This window comes from Myxocyprinus asiaticus, chromosome 21 (assembly GCF_019703515.2).
Source record: "Myxocyprinus asiaticus isolate MX2 ecotype Aquarium Trade chromosome 21, UBuf_Myxa_2, whole genome shotgun sequence".
NCBI lineage: Eukaryota > Metazoa > Chordata > Actinopteri > Cypriniformes > Catostomidae > Myxocyprinus > Myxocyprinus asiaticus.
Genome location: NC_059364.1, coordinates 30,376,443 through 30,395,035, shown reverse-complemented (window position 1 = coordinate 30,395,035; position 18,593 = coordinate 30,376,443). Strand labels below are relative to the sequence as shown.

Genomic DNA, 18,593 nt, shown 5'->3' with positions numbered 1-18,593 from the left:
CTTCCACACTTTTTCCTTCCACTCAACTTTCTGTTAACATGCTTGGATACAGCACTCTGTGAACAGCCAGCTTCTTTGGCAATGATTGTTTGTGGCTTACCCTCCTTGTGAAGGGTGTCAGTGATTGTCTTCTGGACAACTGTCGGATCAGCAGTCTTCCCCATGATTGTGTAGCCTAGTGAACCAAACTGAGAGACCATTTTGAAGGCTCAGGAAACCTTTGCAGGTGTTTTGAGTTGATTAGCTGATTGGCATGTCATCATATTTTAATTATTTGAGATAGTGAATTGGTGGGTTTTTGTTAAATGTGAGCCAAAATCATCACAATTAAAAGAACCAAAGACTTAAACTACTTCAGTCTGTGTGCATTGAATTTATTTAATACACGAGTTTCACAATTTGAGTTGAATTACTGAAATAAATGAACTTTTCCACGACATTCTAATTTATTGAGACGCACCTGTATATATTTTTAATCCGACAGTACTTTTCTGTTTTTCAACAGACATTTTCCATTTTTTTTTTTAACAGTGTATCATTTCCACTTTCACTTTTCACATTCTAAAGTGAAAGGGGAGATTTATAGTTTAAAAAAAAAAAAAAAAAAAAAAAAAAGAACTTAAATATTGATCTGTTTCTCACCCACACCTATCAAAACGCTTCTGAATATATGGATTTAACCACTGGAGTCATATGGATTACTTATGTGCTTTTTAGAGCTTCAAAAGTTTTGGCCACCATTCACTTGCATCGAAAAGACCAACAGAGCTGAGATATTCTTCTAAAAATCTTTGTGTTCTGCAGAAGAAAGTCATACACATCTGGGAATGGCATGAAAGTGTCAATGATAGGTGAACTATCCCTTTTAAAAATACTAATTTTAACAGGGTTATACTCACTACCATGAACTGTTAAATAAATCAGATCAGATGACTAAGCATCACAGAATTTGGCATGCAAGGTCAAACAAAATTTCAGACATGCTTTCAAACTCACGAAACCTCAGAGCACTTTCACTTTGTAGAGGTTAGAAACAACCCCTGTTCTTAGCTGCCACTGCACAATTATAATTAGGCCTAGGTTATTAAAACTAAGCAGTTTTTGTGCGGTCTTTTAATAAAATATACAAGTTCAGTTACTGTGGACAGAGAAATGAAATCACTCCAACTAAATACACTGTCAGACTTATTAGTCTTGATACTTTTCATCATTTATTTCTGATTCAATAATTCTTTCTCAAAAAACAAAACATTATATTTTATATATTATAAAACATTCACATTATAAAACCGTATGATTTAACATTATATTATTTGTTACTGTATTTATACACGGTTTTATCACAGAGTAAAGATATTAATACTTCTTGTGAAAAAGCAGCAAATCACGCGGTAATCATAAGACACAAAAGCAAAAACAAAAACTCTGTTACATTATTAATCTACATTCGAGGTACACTGACAGAAACATAGTAGGCGAAATCCAGGTACAATGTAACCTCGAGTTCGTGGGTTAAAACAAACAGTGTCTCGTCTTATCATGTAAATAGTAAAACGTTGAGTCGCCGTTATGGCAGTAGCATAATAAGATGCATTTCTCAATGCAACAAAGACTTCACAAGAAGCGCCGGGAAACAAAACAGTAGCCACATAACCTTGAAGAAGATAACAAAGATGTTAAACTTACCCTCGAGTCTTCATCGACTTGGCCACACGGTCGAGCAATGGTTAATCTTTTAGACTACCTAAAGCTACAAACCGTGCATTGACTATGGAGGTATTATGCTTTGCAGTCACATTAAATATTTGGTTCGGAGAATAGACTGCACACATATCATCAGCAGCAGCATCATCTGTTGTGTTGTAGAAGTGCTCACTAATTTACACCCTCACCAACACACACACCGTGTCTCTTTGTTAGGACAGCATGCTATAGTAATCGAAACAAAGCATTAATCATTTTATTTTAACGTAAAAACGCACAGATCTGTAATTAATTACCTCTTCAAATGGGTCTTGAGGTAAATATACATGTTTTTGGATGTTACATTTTACACCCATGATGTGTGTATTATGTCCACACAAACCTTGTACATGCAAAAATCTTTGGTCTAGATAGGTAAACATCTATATATTTTTTAAAGGAACCCAGACCTACTTTAATTATTCAGCAATTAAGTTTACAATAAATTAACAGAATGTAGGTCTGGTTGAAGAACTTTGTCTTTGGCTTCATGAAACTTTTCATTTGAAATTTCGTGAGCGTCACGACATTTCCGGGTTTCGAGAGCTGTGATAAATAAGCGAAAAGTTGACAATAATGTGTAAATACAGAAACATAAATAACATCAGGCAAGTATTGATGTGATTAAAATGTAAAACGTTTGTTAAACCTCCGAGTACAGGCAATAATGTTCTGCTGTGCAACATCTTGAAGACGCAACAACAGTTCAAGTCACACATACACGCGCGCGCGCGCGCGCACGCACAGTTCAAGTCACCCATACGCGCGCGCGCGCGCACGGACATTTCAAGTCACACATACACACGCGCACGCACAGTTCAAGTCACACATACACACACGTGCGCGCACGCACGCACAGTTGAAGTTACACATATACGCGCGCATGCACACACAGTTCAAATCACGTGACACTATTAGCCGACATAAGTGAAAGGGGGAAAAAGACGACTGGCAGCACAATGATAGCGTTGCTTGACAAATTGCCACCTGAAGAATGTCCTAAAGTAAGTAACAACTGTGTAGTTTTTAGAATATATATTTCTTAAATAAAATGATACCGATTAACATGTGTCGTGGTAATCAAATTATCTGCCTTCAAGACGAGCTCAGCCGTGCAACTCATTGCATTGCAGTGTCATTCGTTAAATCGTAGTTAACCCGTTGTAAACTAGTTGAACCAGATGGAACTGGTAGGTCTGGACATCTGCAAGGCATAGTACGTTTCTGGCGTTCAGCCAGTCACATTTATTTATACAGCATATTTGAAAACAACAACTGTTGACCAAAGTGCTGTACAGTTGAACCAGCTTTCTTTGATTATTTCCTCGACACAAACCCATGCTTGGCATCACTTACCCTCACAAAAGTGTACCATGGTAACTATAGATAAAAAAAAGCAAAACGATTGGCATTTAGTTGGCATTAAGATTTTGAAAGCTTCTACACTGTTTGAAAGAGATTCCAATAAAGTTTTTCTTTAAATATAAAAGGAATAATAAAGTTTAATTTAAAAGATACTTAGTTAAATCAATGACTGAATCCGTTAAGTGACTGAATCAAACCAGTAATTAAACAGTGAAATTAAACATAGATTATTAAAAGGTGAAGTAAATACAGAAAGCAAATAATGAGGTCTCATAGAGGTTTCAGAGACAAAAGGAGCACAAGAAACAAAACTCAAGGTTTCTTATACTCTGAAAGTATGTGCACAAGTATCAGGGACAATTATCTTTATATTTTCTGATCTGTTTTGATTATATTTTCATATTTTCTCATTCACCAATTATTGTGATATTATGCATGGTGAATTTTTACATATCAGTTTATCTTTTGTTTGCTAATCTACCAATGTTTAGATAACGAGGGGAAATGGTTTATTGTGGTTTCATTCTAATCAAACTGGATTAAAAATTGTTCAGAGAATATATCATCAACTTGACTTTGAAAACTGAATTCTCAATGTCCTTGTTTCCCTTCTAAGCTCATACACAGGGTTGTGGATGGATTGTGCGGGCGGAGTGGTCCAAGGCGAACAGAATATAGTGACAGGTGGAATCTGACAGAATGGATGGAGTTAATGAAAAGTATCTCCTCTATCATCCGGTTTGCTGTGGGGAGGGGCTGCTCAGATCAAGAGGTGAGTAAAGAAGAATTTGAACTGACCTACAAATATCTCACAGTGTATCGAGTCGTGTAAAGGGTTCAAGTAGATGTATTTTTAGGAAGAGTAACGTTTGCTGTCTTGCATCCGAATGTATTAAACTGTTCATCTCAAGCACAACTGTTAACACTCAGCACCGTAAACTATCAAACAGTCATGAAATTTGAAATATTTATAAATGAAACTGTTTACTTAAGTTTTTGATCGGGTCCAAGGGTTAACAGTTCCTTTACAAAGCTTGAATCGTTTTATGACAGTTCACGCTGATATGAGCTGAAATTATGCACATACATAGTCCAAAGCATGGTGAATAGACGCACACACATACAGTATCACATCGCTGGAAACGCATCAAAACGGTCAAAAACGTCAATCTAGTGCATGTTTACATACACCAACAATTAAAAATTGCGCAGATGAGCAAAATAACTTGTCCATGATGCGTTTGTGCTCAAAAAAGCAAGACCCAGAGAAGCTGAATGAAAAATTATTTAATCTCCTCTTCAGAGTTGTAACTTGACAACGCGTTTTTTAAAAGCAGCTCCAGATACATTACAACAGTCAAAGACTGTGTAGTGCATGTTTATATACAGATCGGTCCCCTTCGATGTTCAGGAATAGTTAGGCCACAGTAGGCCTGTTTATCCTGTTCTATCTCTCTCTGAGTATGAACTGAAGCACCAGTGGGCGGGGCCAAGGGTGCGATGACGTAAAGTAGTCATTGATGTTTTTTCGCTGTAGAGGCAGTGATGAATTAATGGACCCCCAAATGACGTAGGGAAGTTGTGGAAGTAGAGAACTGGGCGTTTTTGCATCTTGGTTTCAATTAATGCTTTTATTGCATTTGGGATTAAGTTTTGAGTATGTTTTTATGCTTATATGTCAAAATATCAAGGAAAATTTGATTCTTCATGACATGACCATTTTAAAGGAATGGTGTTTGGGTGATTTACGTGAGTTGTGATATTTTGTGCATGTGTGTGTAGGTTCAGCAACTGCTGAGTGATTTGAACAAAGCACGTGCAGAGGCCGTTCTGCAGTGTGTGTGGTCCAGGTTTGATGAGATCAGACATGCTTTGGTGGACAGAACCAATGCCATATCTAGCACTCAGCTACAGGACTTTAACTGGCAGTTAAAGGTGCAACAAACACATACATAGACACTTCTCAGTTTTTTTCATTTGTTAAAGTGTTGCTCTCTTACTCTCTCCTCCCTTTCATTTGTTAACCTCCAACTCACACTAGCTAGTATTATGTAGCGATAAGCTGTCGGCTCTCAATACTCCTCTGCTAAATCTCAGTCTGGACCTAAAAGAGAATGGAATTCAGAGATCGATAAACATAGAAATGAACAAAGAGGAGCTACAAACACTCATCAGTGCACTAGAGGCAGCCAATAAGGTAATGCTGTCTTTTGATGGATTTATTTGTTTTTAATTTAAACATAAAGTGTGCATACTGCATCCCTTTGTTTTACAATGTGTTCTTTTCTAGGTTGTGCTGCAGTTGAAATGAAGAGATCACCAGTACATTTCTCTACTTACTGTACAAACATGGTTTGGTGCCATCTTAGCTTCAGAGAGGAATTCTAATGTCTCCATAATGAGACAATGCCTGTATGCAGGCAAGCATGAATCTTATAGACAGAACCTGAACTGAAAACCTTACTGCCTCTACATTTGAGGCATTCAGGCAGAGCTCAACAGTCTGGATGTGAATATTATTGTTTCCTGGGTGAAATCCATTATAATGGGCTTAGAGTTGACTTGTTGGAGGTGCCTGATTAATGAGACTGGTCTGATGTAGAGGCACAATAAAGCTAAGGGCCTGAGTACACATGTATATGTTAATTTCCCCATGGACTTTTTTTGAACAAATGCAAATAGCTTTTGGTTTCATTTGATGGATGCATTTTTATATCAAGTAACTAAAAACATTAAAGCCAAAATGCAAAAAGTGTGTTCTTCACTTTTTTAGCAGAATAATTAATAGAAAGGCAGAAATCCCCAACACTTGTTTCATGCTATCATGTGACATGGCTCACATGTAATCCTGATTAATAAGGTCAAAACTTAGGTGCCCGGTCTGCACACTAAGTGTGTAAAATCAAGTTCTCTTAATTTTTTTTCTTGTAGTATGAATGGAGTTTTGTCTTTATTATTGTTCAATGGCCCCATTAGTCCCATTCCCAGGACAGCCAAGGCAATCAGTGTGTGAAAACAATTAACCCTCAATAAAAGTTACACACAACAGTTCTGTGACCTGCATTGATTCTTAGAGTTCCCAGCAAATTACACACATTCACTATTTGTTGTTTATACAACTACAAATTATGCAAGTACAAAAATCATCACTTTATGATTGTTCTGGTGAGATATTTTATTTAAATTCATTCAAAATGTCTACAATTTAAAATAAAGTATCATTAAGAACAACTGTACTTGCATTCCAAGCCTCACATAAACTCAGATACAAGCAGTTTTATTCAGGCATACATTCTCCTACAACACAATCCACATCTACATGGAAATCATACATGGTTAGCTTTAACAGAATATTATTTTTAATATACTCTTTTTCTTTTTTTTTTTCTTTTTTTTGTGAAAGGTCTATGTGTCTGTGTTCATGCTGATTCTGGCTAGAATATGTGTAAATATACTTTGTGTATACTTGATCTCTTTGATGAACTTAAATGAAGAGTTTCATAAAGTTACTTTAGTCTTTGTCAATAATCCAGTTGCTTATTACTAAGCTAGATTGTCATTTAAATACTAGTGTGTTGCAGTGCAAGCCATTTTCTTTACATGCCAAATGCAAATTATGTCATTATAGAGGCAGTTATATAATATTAACACATGGCATTACAAAAGCCCTGGAAAGAACCCTTACTTTTTTACTCTGCTGTTTTATGTCAAACCCTGTAAATACATGATTTTTTCTTAATCACAAGGCACAAATTCAGCCATAAAGATAAAAAATTAATAGGTTATTAAGTCCTATCTGCTGCTTTGGTGAGCTTGAATAATACATAACTCACAGTGAACATATTTAAAGCTAAAAGTGCGAGGTAAATACACTAAAATAATTTAATTTATAAATGGTTACAACTACTGTAGATCCGTACGACAATGACCATATTTAAAGTCATACAGTACCTACATTCCGATGGCTAATATCAGGAATGCTAAAATGCTGAGTTCAATCATGATGCCCAGTTTGTTTATAGTCAAGTCAAATATTGGTTGACAGAGACTAACAGAATGAAGGCATTTATTTATTAATTTTCCTGAATATTATATATATATATATATATATATATATATATATATATATATATATATATATATATATATATATATTATATATAATTTTTTTCTTTTTTTTTTTTTTTTTGGTCTCTTGCGAATACTTCAAGTCTGGATTAAGCATACTGGGTTTTGCAGTTAAAAAAAAAAAAAAACTGCCACTTGGATGAATTTATATGCAGGATTCCTGGATTTATTTAAAATCATGATAAAATAATAAATCTTTCGATACCTGATATGTTTACATACTGTGAGAATTTTTACTGTGAAAACACAGTTATTATACCTGCTTGTCATCATGTCTTATGTTGATGTATAGAATCTCAGATAGCTATGCTTATCAGATTATTTACTGTACATAGCAAGAAATGATATCAGAGCACAAATGGTGTGTTAGGCCACATAAAAACTGCCACACAAAAACTGCCACACACACAAGAGCTGCAGAAAATAACAACCCAAATGATGAGGTCTTTTGCCCATTACTTGGTGGCAGAGTGAAGTTACTGAAGTCTTACTAAGAAGAAAAGGTTTTGTCTAGAAATGGTTTCCTCATTAAAGACTTCTTTCTCAGCCAAACAACCACTAAAACGATCTGAAACAAGATCAATTTACATGAGAAGCAATCTTGTGTAAGATAATAAGACTATTGGAGTAAAAAAAAAAACTCAAAGTTAAAACCAGAGAAAAAAAAAAACTTCCAATGAGTAAAGAATCTTAATTCAAGATATATCCTCTGAAAACAAGTTTTAATATTGTATGAAATTAAGCTTCTCAAGTAAATGTATCTTATTACAATGATGCTTATATAATTTTCATTGTTGAAGATCCTAACCTAACACTATTCTCCTAACCTAACCCTACCCCTAACTAACCCTAACTTCTTCTCCTAACTAACAACTTCCAACTGCTGTTTTACAGTGGTTTAAGACTCTCCGACATAGAGATGCAATGCAGTCATGCAGGATCTCTGCAAGGGAAAGTGTTTCCCTCATTGTGAGGCTGTAGTCTCCTTTAAAGCCCATATGAAACTGATTCCACAGATGCAAAGTGCAGAAATCCAGTGACAATGTCAAACTAATTCTACATTGAGTAGCTTTAAAAGTTTAATAATTATATACACTTTTTTTCTTACATAAAAACTTTGATATAGATTTACAGCATACATATGTATATATTTTATAGTTAAATATCCTAAAACATTACACAGACAAGGGCTACCTATGGAATGCACCTCATTCAGGAGCCCGAGTTGATGCGTGAATGCCTGGATTTGATTCAGTGATGCCCCCTAGTGGACATAATACAGCCAGTATACTAAGTTAAAGAAGGTGTAGGTGATGGGAAAGATGACACGTGACCATTTGTCGATGGCATTTACGTCTGTAAGGTCTGGAATTTTCACCTTCAGCTGAGCGGCTCGCCTCTTAAGATGACTCTGTTTATGGGTTATTGGCCTCTCGAGAGAGGCAGTGGGACGGACATAGAGGTCACGCCCTGTAAGGGGCTTACGGTATTGAATGCTGGCACTATCATAAGAGAACATGGTGTTCCTTGGGTCCCCAAGAGCTCCTAATATCTCGGCCCCGCTAAGGTGCAGATCAAGGTTTGTTAGAGGAATGTGTCCATGGACATCAACCTTTATTTTAAAGAGAAAAAGGGATAAATGAAAACACGACATGAGCAACAAAAAGCAAAAGAAGATATTTAAAGGTGCACTTAGTAAATTATCCCAAATATATTAAACATTTCTGCACATAAAGAAATGAATAGTTTGGGCCAAGCATGGGCTTCCTCTAGCTGTGGTTCGTTCCTCACTTTATCTCATAAACTGCCCTATTATTGGACATTTAGTTGCAGAATAAATTAATCATGACAAATATGCCTGTGAATAAGTAATCGATAACATTTGCATGATGTTGCACCCTTGCCGATAGATGTCAGTATAAAGTCCAAGGCCACTGTAATATCGGAACATAAACAAAAAATTGCTTCGTACACCTTTAAGAAAAAAGAACTGTAAATGGAAAAAGATTAAGATTAGGTTAATAACATTAGTTAAAGTGATAGTTCATCCCATGCCATCCCAGATGTGTATGAATTTCTTTCCTTTGCAGATCACAAAGATTTTTAGAAGAATATTTCAGATCTACAATGCAAGTGAATGGGTACCAAAACTTTGAAGCTCCAAAAAGCACATAGAAGCAGCATAAAAGCAATCCATAAGACTCCAGTGGTTAAATCCATATATTCAGAAGCGATATGATACTGTAAGTGTGGGTGAGAAACAGATCAACATTTAAGTCCTTTTTTTACTATAAATCTCCACTTTCCCTTTCACATTCTTTTTCTTTCGTTTTTGGCGATTCGTACTTTATGCATATCACCACCCACTGGGCAGAAAGGAGAATCTATAGTAAAAAAAAAAAGGACTTGAATATTGATCTGTTTCACACCCACACCTATCATATCGCTTCTGAAGATATGGATTTAACCACTGGAGTCTTATGGATTACTTTCATTCATTGTAATTGTCATACTGCTATGTTGCTTGGAACTGCACCCAAGACTTTCACCCACTGTTGCACTTGTGTATATGGCTGAGTGACAATAAAGGGATTTGATTTGATTTTATGCTGCTTTTATGTGATTTTTAGAGCTTCAGAGTTTTGGTCTATATTCTCTTGCATTGTATGGAACTATACAGTGCATCCGGAAAGTATTCACAGCGATTCACTTTTTCCACATTTTGTTATGTTACAGCCTTATTACAAAATGGATTAAATTAATTATTTTCCTCAAAATTCTACAAACAATACCCCATAATAACAATTGAGCTCAGGTGCATCCTGTTTCCACTGATCATCCTTGAGATGTTTCTACAACTTGATTGGAGTCCACCTGTGGTAAATTCAGTTGATTGGACATGATTTGGAAAGGCACACACCTGTCTATATAAGGTCCCACAGTTAACAGTGCATGTCAAAAACCAAGCCATGATGTCCAAGGAATTGTCTGTAGACCTCCGAGACAGGATTGTATCGAGGCACAGATCTGGGGAAGGGTACAGAAACATTTCTGCCTCATTGAAGGTCCCAATAAGCACAGTGGCCTCCATCATCCATAAATGGAAGAAGTTTGGAACCACCAGGACTCTTCCTAGAGCTGGCCGCCTGGCCAAACTAAGCGATCAGGGGAGAAGGGCCTTAGTCAGGGAGGTGACCAAGAACCCGATGGTCACTCTGACAGAGCTCCAGCATTTCTCTGTGGAGAGAGGAGAAACTTCCAGAAGAACAACCATCTCTGCAGCACTCCACCAATCAGGCCTGTATGGTAGAGTGGCCAGACAGAAGCCACTCCTCAGTAAAAGGCATATGACAGCCCGCCTGGAGTTTGCCAAAAGGCACCTGAAGAACTCTCAGACCATGAGAAATAAAGATTTAACTCTGGCCTGAATGGCAAGCGTCATGTCTGGAGGAAACCAGGCACCGCTCATCACCTGGCCAATACCATCCCTTCAGTGAAGCATGGTGGTGGCAGCATCATACTGTGGGGATGTTTTTCAGCAGCAGGAACTGGGAGACTAGTCAGGATTGAGGGAAAGATGAATGCAGCAATGTACAGAGACATCCTTGATGAAAACCTGCTCCAGAGCGCTCTGGACCTCAGACTGGGGCGAAGGTTCATCTTCCAACAGGACAATAACCCTAAGCACACAGCCAAGATAACAAAGGAGTGGCTCTGGGACAACTCTGTGAATGTCCTTGAGTGGCCCAGCCAGAGCCCAGACTTGAACCCGACTGAACATCTCTGGAGAGATCTGAAAATGGCTGTGCACCAACGCTCCCCATCCAACCTGATGGAGCTTGAGAGGTCCTGCAAAGAAGAATGTGAGAAACTGCCCAAAAATAGGTGTGCCAAGCTTGTAGCATCATACTCAAAAAGACTTGAGGCTGTAATTGGTGCCAAAGGTGCTTCAACAAAGTATTGAGCAAAGGCTGTGAATACTTATGTACATGTGATTTTTTATTTATTTATTTATTTTTATAAATTTGCAAAGATTTCAAAAACTTTCACGTTGTCATTATGGGGTATTGGTTGTAGAATTGAGGAAAATAATTAATTTAATCCATTTTGGAATAAGGCTGTAACATAACAAAATGTGGAAAAAGTGAAGCGCTGTGAATACTTTCCAGATGCACTGTAGAGCTGAAATATTCTTCTAAGAATCTTTGTGTTCTGCAGAAGAACAAATGTCATACACATCTGGGATGGCATGATGGTTAGTAAATGATGAGAGAATCTTCATTTTTGGGTGAACTTACCCTATAATCAGGTATTAAACTTCCGTTCCGAAAAAGTTGGGACAGTATGAAAAATGCTAATAAAAACAAAAGAGTGATTTGTAAATTATATTGACCCTTTGCTATATTGAATGCACTACAACTACACATAATATGATATTTCATCTTGTGAATTTCATTGTTATTTTTAAATTTACAGTAATTTCAAACCAAATGATTGCAACACGCTCCAAAAAAGTTGGGACAGTCGAGTGTTTACCACTGGGAAACATCACCATTTCTTCTAATAACACTTATTAAGCATTTGGGCACTGAAGACACAAATTTGTTAAGTTTAGAATGTGAAATTGTCCCCCAATCATCCATTATGTAGGTCTTTAGCTGCACAATTGTACGGGGTCTTCGTTGTCGTATGGGGTGCTTCATAATGCACAACACATTCTCAATTGGAGATGGTCAGGACTGCAGGCAGGCCAATCTAGCACCCACACTCTCTGCTTACACAGCCATGCACTTGAAATCCAGGCAGTATGTGGTTTGATGTTGTCCTGCTGGAAAATGCAGGGATGTCCCTGGAAAAGATGGTGCTGGATGGCAGTATATGCTGCTCCAAAATGTGTACATATCTGTCTGCATTCATGGTGTTCACACAGATGTGTGAGTTACCCATGCCATGGGCACTGACACACCCCTGGCCCATACAGACACTGGCTTTTGGACCTGACTCCGATAACAGCTTGGATGGTCCTTTTCCTCTTTGGCCCAGAGAACACGACAGCTTTGTTTTTCAAAAACCTTTTGAAATGTGGACTCTTCAGACCAAAATACACAGTTCCACTGTTTTACTTTCCATCTAAGATGAGAACGAGCCCAGAGAAGTCAGCAGCGCTTCTGAACAGTGTTGATGTAGGGCTTCTGCTTTGCATAGTAAAGTCTTAATTTGCATCTGTGGATGCAGCGGCGAATGGTGTTGACTAACAAAGGTTTACTAAAGTTATCTCAAGCCCATGTTCATGATATCCATTACAGATGAATGACGTTTTTTAAGACAGTGACGTCTGAGGGATCAGAGATCACGTGCATTCAGAAGTGGTTTTCGTCTTGCCCTTTACGCACCGAGATTTGACCAGATTCCTTGAATCTTTTAACTATATTGTGCACTGTAGAGGGTGAAATGCCCCAAAGCTTTCCAATTTGTCTTTGGGGAACATTGTTCTCAAAGTGCTGTATTTGCTGAAGCATCAGTTGGCAAATTGACAAGTCTCAAATGATCCTTGCTCTTGAGGGACTAGGCTGTTTTTGGAGGCTCCCTATATACTATGACACGATTGCCTCACCTGTTTAACATCTCCTGTTTCCCATTGCCTTGTTATTTCAACTCGTCAAATTGTTATTAGTCTTAAATTGCCCGTCTCAACTTTTTTGGAGCATGTTGTAATCATCTGATTCAATGAAATTCACAAGGAAAAACATAATATAATGTGTAGTTGTAGTGCTTTCAATATAGCAAAGGCTGAATATAATTTACAAATCACTCCTTTTTGTTTTTATTAGAATTTTTCATACTGGCCCAACTTTTTCGGAATTGGGGTTGTATAAAAACACAATGTTATTTCCACATACAGTAGATAGAAATATGCCAGTTGCCCACAAGGGAGCATCAAGATGACCTAAAATAATTTAAAATAATTTATATTGATTAGAAAGCTAAGAGGTCAAGATTACAATATAAACTGACGTCATATTTGTCACTCTGGTGACAATGCACCACTAAGTGCTTACCTGTATTTTTAAGGGAGAGATGGAACCTATGGATATTTCCTTGGTTAGTGGGGGGAGTCAAAAAGGTTGAGACCCACTGATTTACAGTACTATCAGCTCTATTTCACACATTTTACCATGTTTAAATCCATTCTGCAGAATTGTGCAGATTTTCCCACAATATCAACGCAGAAAATGCATAAAAAATCCAGACGTTCCATCTGGGTCTGGAGATAAGCAAGTGTATCTCTGCCCACCTGAACTTTGTTACTTTCCATTCGACTCTTCTCATTGTTGCTTTTTGCAGCTTTTTCTGCCACTTTCTTCTGTAAGTGGGGACCACGGCCAAAGAAGATGTAGTTGACAAAGGCATACTCGAGCAAGGCCAGGAACACAAACACAAAGCAGCCCATCAGATAGATGTCTATGGCCTTCACATATGGGATCTTGGGTAATGTCTCCCTAAGATGAGTGTTGATTGTGGTCATAGTCAGAACAGTGGTGATTCCTACAGAGAATTAGTATTAACCAGAATTAAAACATGTATAAGAGCTTATTCTTAACAATAATTGTATGGCATCAAGTGTAGTGGAGAAGTGAAGTAAAGAAAATATGATTGTGTGTTTGGATGGTGAGAAGCACAAGGTGACCTTACACACAAACACACACCTAGTGCAACTCTTGCTGCTGAAGCATCATAGTTGATCCAGAAGGAGACCCAAGACAAGATTGTGATCAGTGTTGAAGGCATATAGGTCTGAAGGATGAAATATCCAATGTTTCTCTTCAGTTTAAAACTTAGAGACAGACGTGGATAAGACCCTGAAATTGAGAAATTAAAAAAGTATTGTACTGTATGTCAATGGGGAACACCGGCATGTCATTTAAGTGAGGTCTTTGGTTTTGTTGAATCTAACTGCATTATTTAAAACCCATTCAACAGTAGAAAGTGTCGCATTATCTATGTTAAATCAGAAGAGTATTACAACTACACAAACATCAATTTGAAGTTTCTGTACACAAACGAATTTCATTGTGTGCCTCTTGAACTCGAGTGAACTGAAGATAATGTTGGCGTAGTTCTGAATGGATGAGGAGAGCTGACTCATCGCTAAAGAATGGCTATTCATCGATAAACATGCAGAGGATGCACTGTACCTGTGGCGAACACCACTTTCTTAGACAGTGTTTTATAATCAATGATAGAGAACTGTGGCAGCTCAATGTTGTCCACCCCTGTCACCGAACTTCCTCCCTGCCAGTAAAACTCAATGTCATCTGTGGTGTAGCCATCTGAGAGAGAAAAAGTGGGACATTAAGATTCAAAAATTCACAAACATTCACAAAACTCATCAGCATTCTGGCACAAAGTAGGGTTCCCACACAGTTTGAGCAATACATTTCCATTGTATAGCGCCTTTAACAACACACATCGTTTCAAAGCAGCTTTACAGAAGATCAGGCAGAAAATAAAACTGTAATATCTATAATGTCTTAGAGTCATCATTGTGTAGTTTAATAAAATATGATTGTGAATTGTGTTTAAAAATAAGTAATTAAATAATAATTGTATTTATAACCCCAGTGAGCAAGCTGTAGGTGACTGTGGCAAGGAACACAAAACTCCATAAGATGTTGGTTAATGGAGAAAAATAACCTTGGGAGAAACCAGGCTCACTGTGGGGGCCAGTTCCTCTCTGGCTAACATCATGAATATAATGCCAATATTACTTATGTATAGTGCAAGTCATGGTTTAAAATGATTAAACTAAGTAAGTGTTAAAGGCCAGTGTTTATACAAAGATTTTATAAGAACTGTAAGGTGAATGACTAATATCTTTGAAGTTCATCCTGGATTAACTGCAGAAGTTCACATAGATGCAACTGTCCTTGTTAGTTGGCTGATGAAGGCTTTTGCTGGCAATTTATTGCTAGTCTATGTATTCTATTTAAGAGTGTAGTCCATCATTAGACCAAGGTGATGCAGGCCGGGATCAGTGAGGTACTTCGCAGTTCAACCGGCCAGTAATTTCGGTGAGGTCTATTCTAAATCCAAGGTTCAGGCAATGGCATTTGAATTATCCAATGTCTTATAGTTGGAGTTGGCATCAGTTCATCCTCTGAGGTCCATCGTAATAGACTGAAGTGATGTCTGTCTGGCACCGGCTGCATTTTGTCGTCATCACTCAGAGACACATATCATTGGAGTCCGATACCAAGCAGTAATGGAGCTAGAGCATTACTTTTCCATGAACTTTCCAGGCATTTGTTACTACTGATAAGAATGTTTCAAAATAAAATTCAGACAGATTAGCTAATGAATAATTTAGACAGATTTGTGAACCAATTTGTGAACCGATTCAAATGATTTTTTGAAAGACTCAAAGAATGATTTGCTCAAAATCAAGACACAACTATGACTTGCAACAAGTTTTACTGTACACAATACTAAGCTGATGAAAGATTTTATATAAAAAATGTATATACATTATACACATTTTCATGACTTTTCCAGGCATGGAAATCACCAATATAAATCTCTCTCATATTTCCATGTGACTGTGTGAACCCTGACAAAGGAAAAGCTACTTCTCTCTCATTCTCACAGTATTCTTGTCAGTGCTGTAAATCAGCATGTGACTGCATTGAGAACAGCTCTGCGAGAGGCCTTGTCCAGGTCTAACCGACAAGATTTTTCCTGCAGACCCTCTATCTTATCTACAGGAGTGCACAGTGCTCCAGAATATCAAAGCTTAATTAGAGGATGAAGTCTTACGATAGTCAACTCTCTCAGTACTTCATTACGTGAAATCAAAAGAAGCATCAGCCTCAGAGTCCTGACTGACTGAAGCATGGAGATAATCCTTATGAAGGTCTTCTCTGCCCCGTCTGCTATACTCTCTGAATTGTTCATTTTGAGTCCTCTCCCCTTTTACAGTTGAGTATGATATTGTTTGCATTTGACATTCGTGACATTCAGATTACTTTAAGTTCACAAAGTATTGCAACATTTTACCACACAATACTCTATCAATATTCTCACGCCAAGAATCAATATTTTCAGTAGAGATAAGCTGACATTTGTTTTTGTCAGCCATTTCGATACGGATAATTATGTTATGTGTCTGATAACCAATGTGCAGAACCATTTTTTTAATTGTTTTATTTCTGCTTTTTGACACAATAAAAACTAAATAATTCATCACTAACCACTGAAGGGGAATGACCTTCTTTACGAAACCCGATATTTGAGAACCGATAACTGTTTATAAAGTGTAAAAGTGTGGATATCGGTAAAACAAAATTGGGCAAAAGAGTCTAACTCTAATTTTAAGTTACGTTTATCACATTAATATTTATTTGGGGGGGGGGGGGGTGGCATTTTAGTGCTCAGAAGGGTGCTCACAAGCGCCTCCTTTCCGCCCTATATGCTCCCTTTGGCTGAGCCAGCATCAGTGCGAGCTCCACAGCGGTCTTCTGCCCAACAGTCCCAGCTGCTAATCCTCTTGACCAATCACAGCAGACTGGAATTTCATGCTGGAGGGAAAACCTTGGCGATGAGAGGATGTCAATTGATTAAATATTGATTTCAATAATTGTTTTCTCTGATTGTCAACTACAGATCCCTTGCTTTTCTTGGGTATATAGTAGCCTATCACTTATTAATGTGGTGTATAATTGGTTGAAAAAACTTTGTTTTATTCAGTTTTCCATAGATGGAATCACTAATATTCAGTTACTATTGAATAGTTTTTCTTGGGGATGTTTGCATTTATAAAAGCAACCTAACACTAAACCTTTGTTATCATTGTTTCAAAGAGGATTTTAGAATTTTTGTGCAAGATTCATTATATTTATTTAAATAGCAACGTTAGGTCTACTACCGATATACACTGATGAGCCAAAACATTATGACCACTCACAGGTGAAGCGAATAACATTGATCATCTCCTAACAAGGCCACATGTCAACGTCTGTGTAGATTAGATGGTAAGCAAACAATCAGTTCTCGTAGTCAACATGTTGAATTCAGGAGAAATGGGCAGGAGTAAAGACCTGAGTGACTTTGACAAAGGCCAAATTGTTATGGCCAGATGACTGGGTCGGAGCATCTTTGAAATGGCAAGGCTTGTGGGGTACTCCCGGTCAGCAGTGATGTGTACCTACTGACAGTGGTCCGAGGAGGGACAAACCACAAACCAGCGACAGGGTGTCGGGCGCCCAAGACTCATCAATGCACAAGGGCAATGAAGGCTATCCCACCTGGTCCAAACCGAAAGAAGGTCTACTGTGGCACAAGTCACAGAAAATTTTAATGATGGTTACAGGACGAATGTGTCACAACACACAGTGCATCGCACTCTGCTGCGTATGGGGCTGCGTAGCCCCATGATAACCCCTGTCCACCATTGAAAGTGCCTACAATTTACCTGGGGAAGTGACAAACTGGAAGAGGAACACGATGAACACAAAGACCATGTAAATTTACATGCCTTTCCATGTTTTCAGTATCAATGGCTCTGACATAGCCATAAATGTAAACAGTTAACCGGTTATACACTACCGGTCAAAAGTTTTGAAACACTTGACTGAACTGTTTCTCATGATCTTAAAAATCTTTTGATCTGAAGGTGTATGCTTAAAGGTTTGAAATTAGTTTTGTAGACAAAAATATAATTGTGCCACCATATTAATTTATTTTATTATAAAACTAAAATTTAGTTAAAAAAAAACATTTATGAAATTGATGACTTGGACCAAATAATAAAGAAAAGCAGCCAATAAGTGCCCAACATAGATATGAACTCTTCAATACTGTTTAAAAAGCATCCCAGTGTGATACCTCAAGAAGTTGGTTGAGAAAATTTCAAGAGTACATGTCTGCAAATTCTCGGCAAAGGGTGACAACTTTGAAGATGCTAAAATATAACACAGTTTTGATTTATTTTGGATTTTGTTTAGTCACAACATAATTCCCATAGTTCCATTTATGTTATCCCATAGTTTTGATGACTTTACTATTATTCTAAAATGTGAAGAAAAAATGTATAATAAAGAATGAGTAAGTGTTTCAAAACTTTTGACTGGTAGTGTATCTCAGGGTGTAAATAAGTTAGATAAAAAAAAAATGATTTTGTAATCTTGTCACCTGTAACTGTTTTGTAAATTTTGTGTTGATACGACAAAGTAATCAAAAGTTATAGCATTACAAAAATAATTTATCTTAGTGAACAAAAATGTCTCCAAGTGTCCAAAAGCCTTTCCAAAAAAAAAAAAAACATAATAAGTGTACATAAGATCTAATTACACAAGTAAATA

At 37.3% G+C, this 18,593-nt stretch overlaps 3 protein-coding genes across 6 annotated transcripts in view; 1 reads left to right on the top strand and 2 right to left on the bottom strand.

Annotated features, from left to right (window-relative positions):
- LOC127412020 (phospholipid-transporting ATPase VD-like) overlaps positions 1-1,930 on the bottom strand; it is a 51,204-nt gene extending 49,274 nt beyond the window's left edge. Inside the window, exon 1 of one of the 2 annotated variants that reach the window (XR_007892384.1) lies at positions 1,687-1,930. The gene's annotated coding sequence lies outside the window, so the exon portion shown is untranslated. The remainder of the gene's footprint in view (positions 1-1,686) is intronic. The other variant, XM_051648049.1, reaches the window with a different exon arrangement.
- A 679-nt stretch (positions 1,931-2,609) lies between these two features.
- commd8 (COMM domain containing 8) lies at positions 2,610-6,156 on the top strand. The gene is made up of 5 exons (XM_051648636.1): positions 2,610-2,747; positions 3,725-3,880; positions 4,891-5,043; positions 5,150-5,305; positions 5,399-6,156. The coding sequence occupies exons 1-5, from the start codon at positions 2,703-2,705 to the stop codon at positions 5,417-5,419; spliced, it is 531 nt and encodes a 176-aa protein (XP_051504596.1). The 5' UTR covers positions 2,610-2,702; the 3' UTR covers positions 5,420-6,156.
- A 1,147-nt stretch (positions 6,157-7,303) lies between these two features.
- The window catches only part of gabrb1 (gamma-aminobutyric acid type A receptor subunit beta1), a 90,776-nt gene continuing 79,486 nt past the window's right edge, over positions 7,304-18,593 (bottom strand). For all 3 annotated transcript variants that reach the window (XM_051648805.1, XM_051648806.1, XM_051648807.1), the window contains 4 exons: positions 14,433-14,567; positions 13,944-14,096; positions 13,532-13,782; positions 7,304-8,848 (listed from right to left, as the gene is read on the bottom strand). In XM_051648805.1, coding sequence (XP_051504765.1) covers positions 8,501-8,848; positions 13,532-13,782; positions 13,944-14,096; positions 14,433-14,567 — 887 coding nt within the window. In that variant the 3' untranslated portion in view covers positions 7,304-8,500. The remainder of the gene's footprint in view (positions 8,849-13,531; positions 13,783-13,943; positions 14,097-14,432; positions 14,568-18,593) is intronic.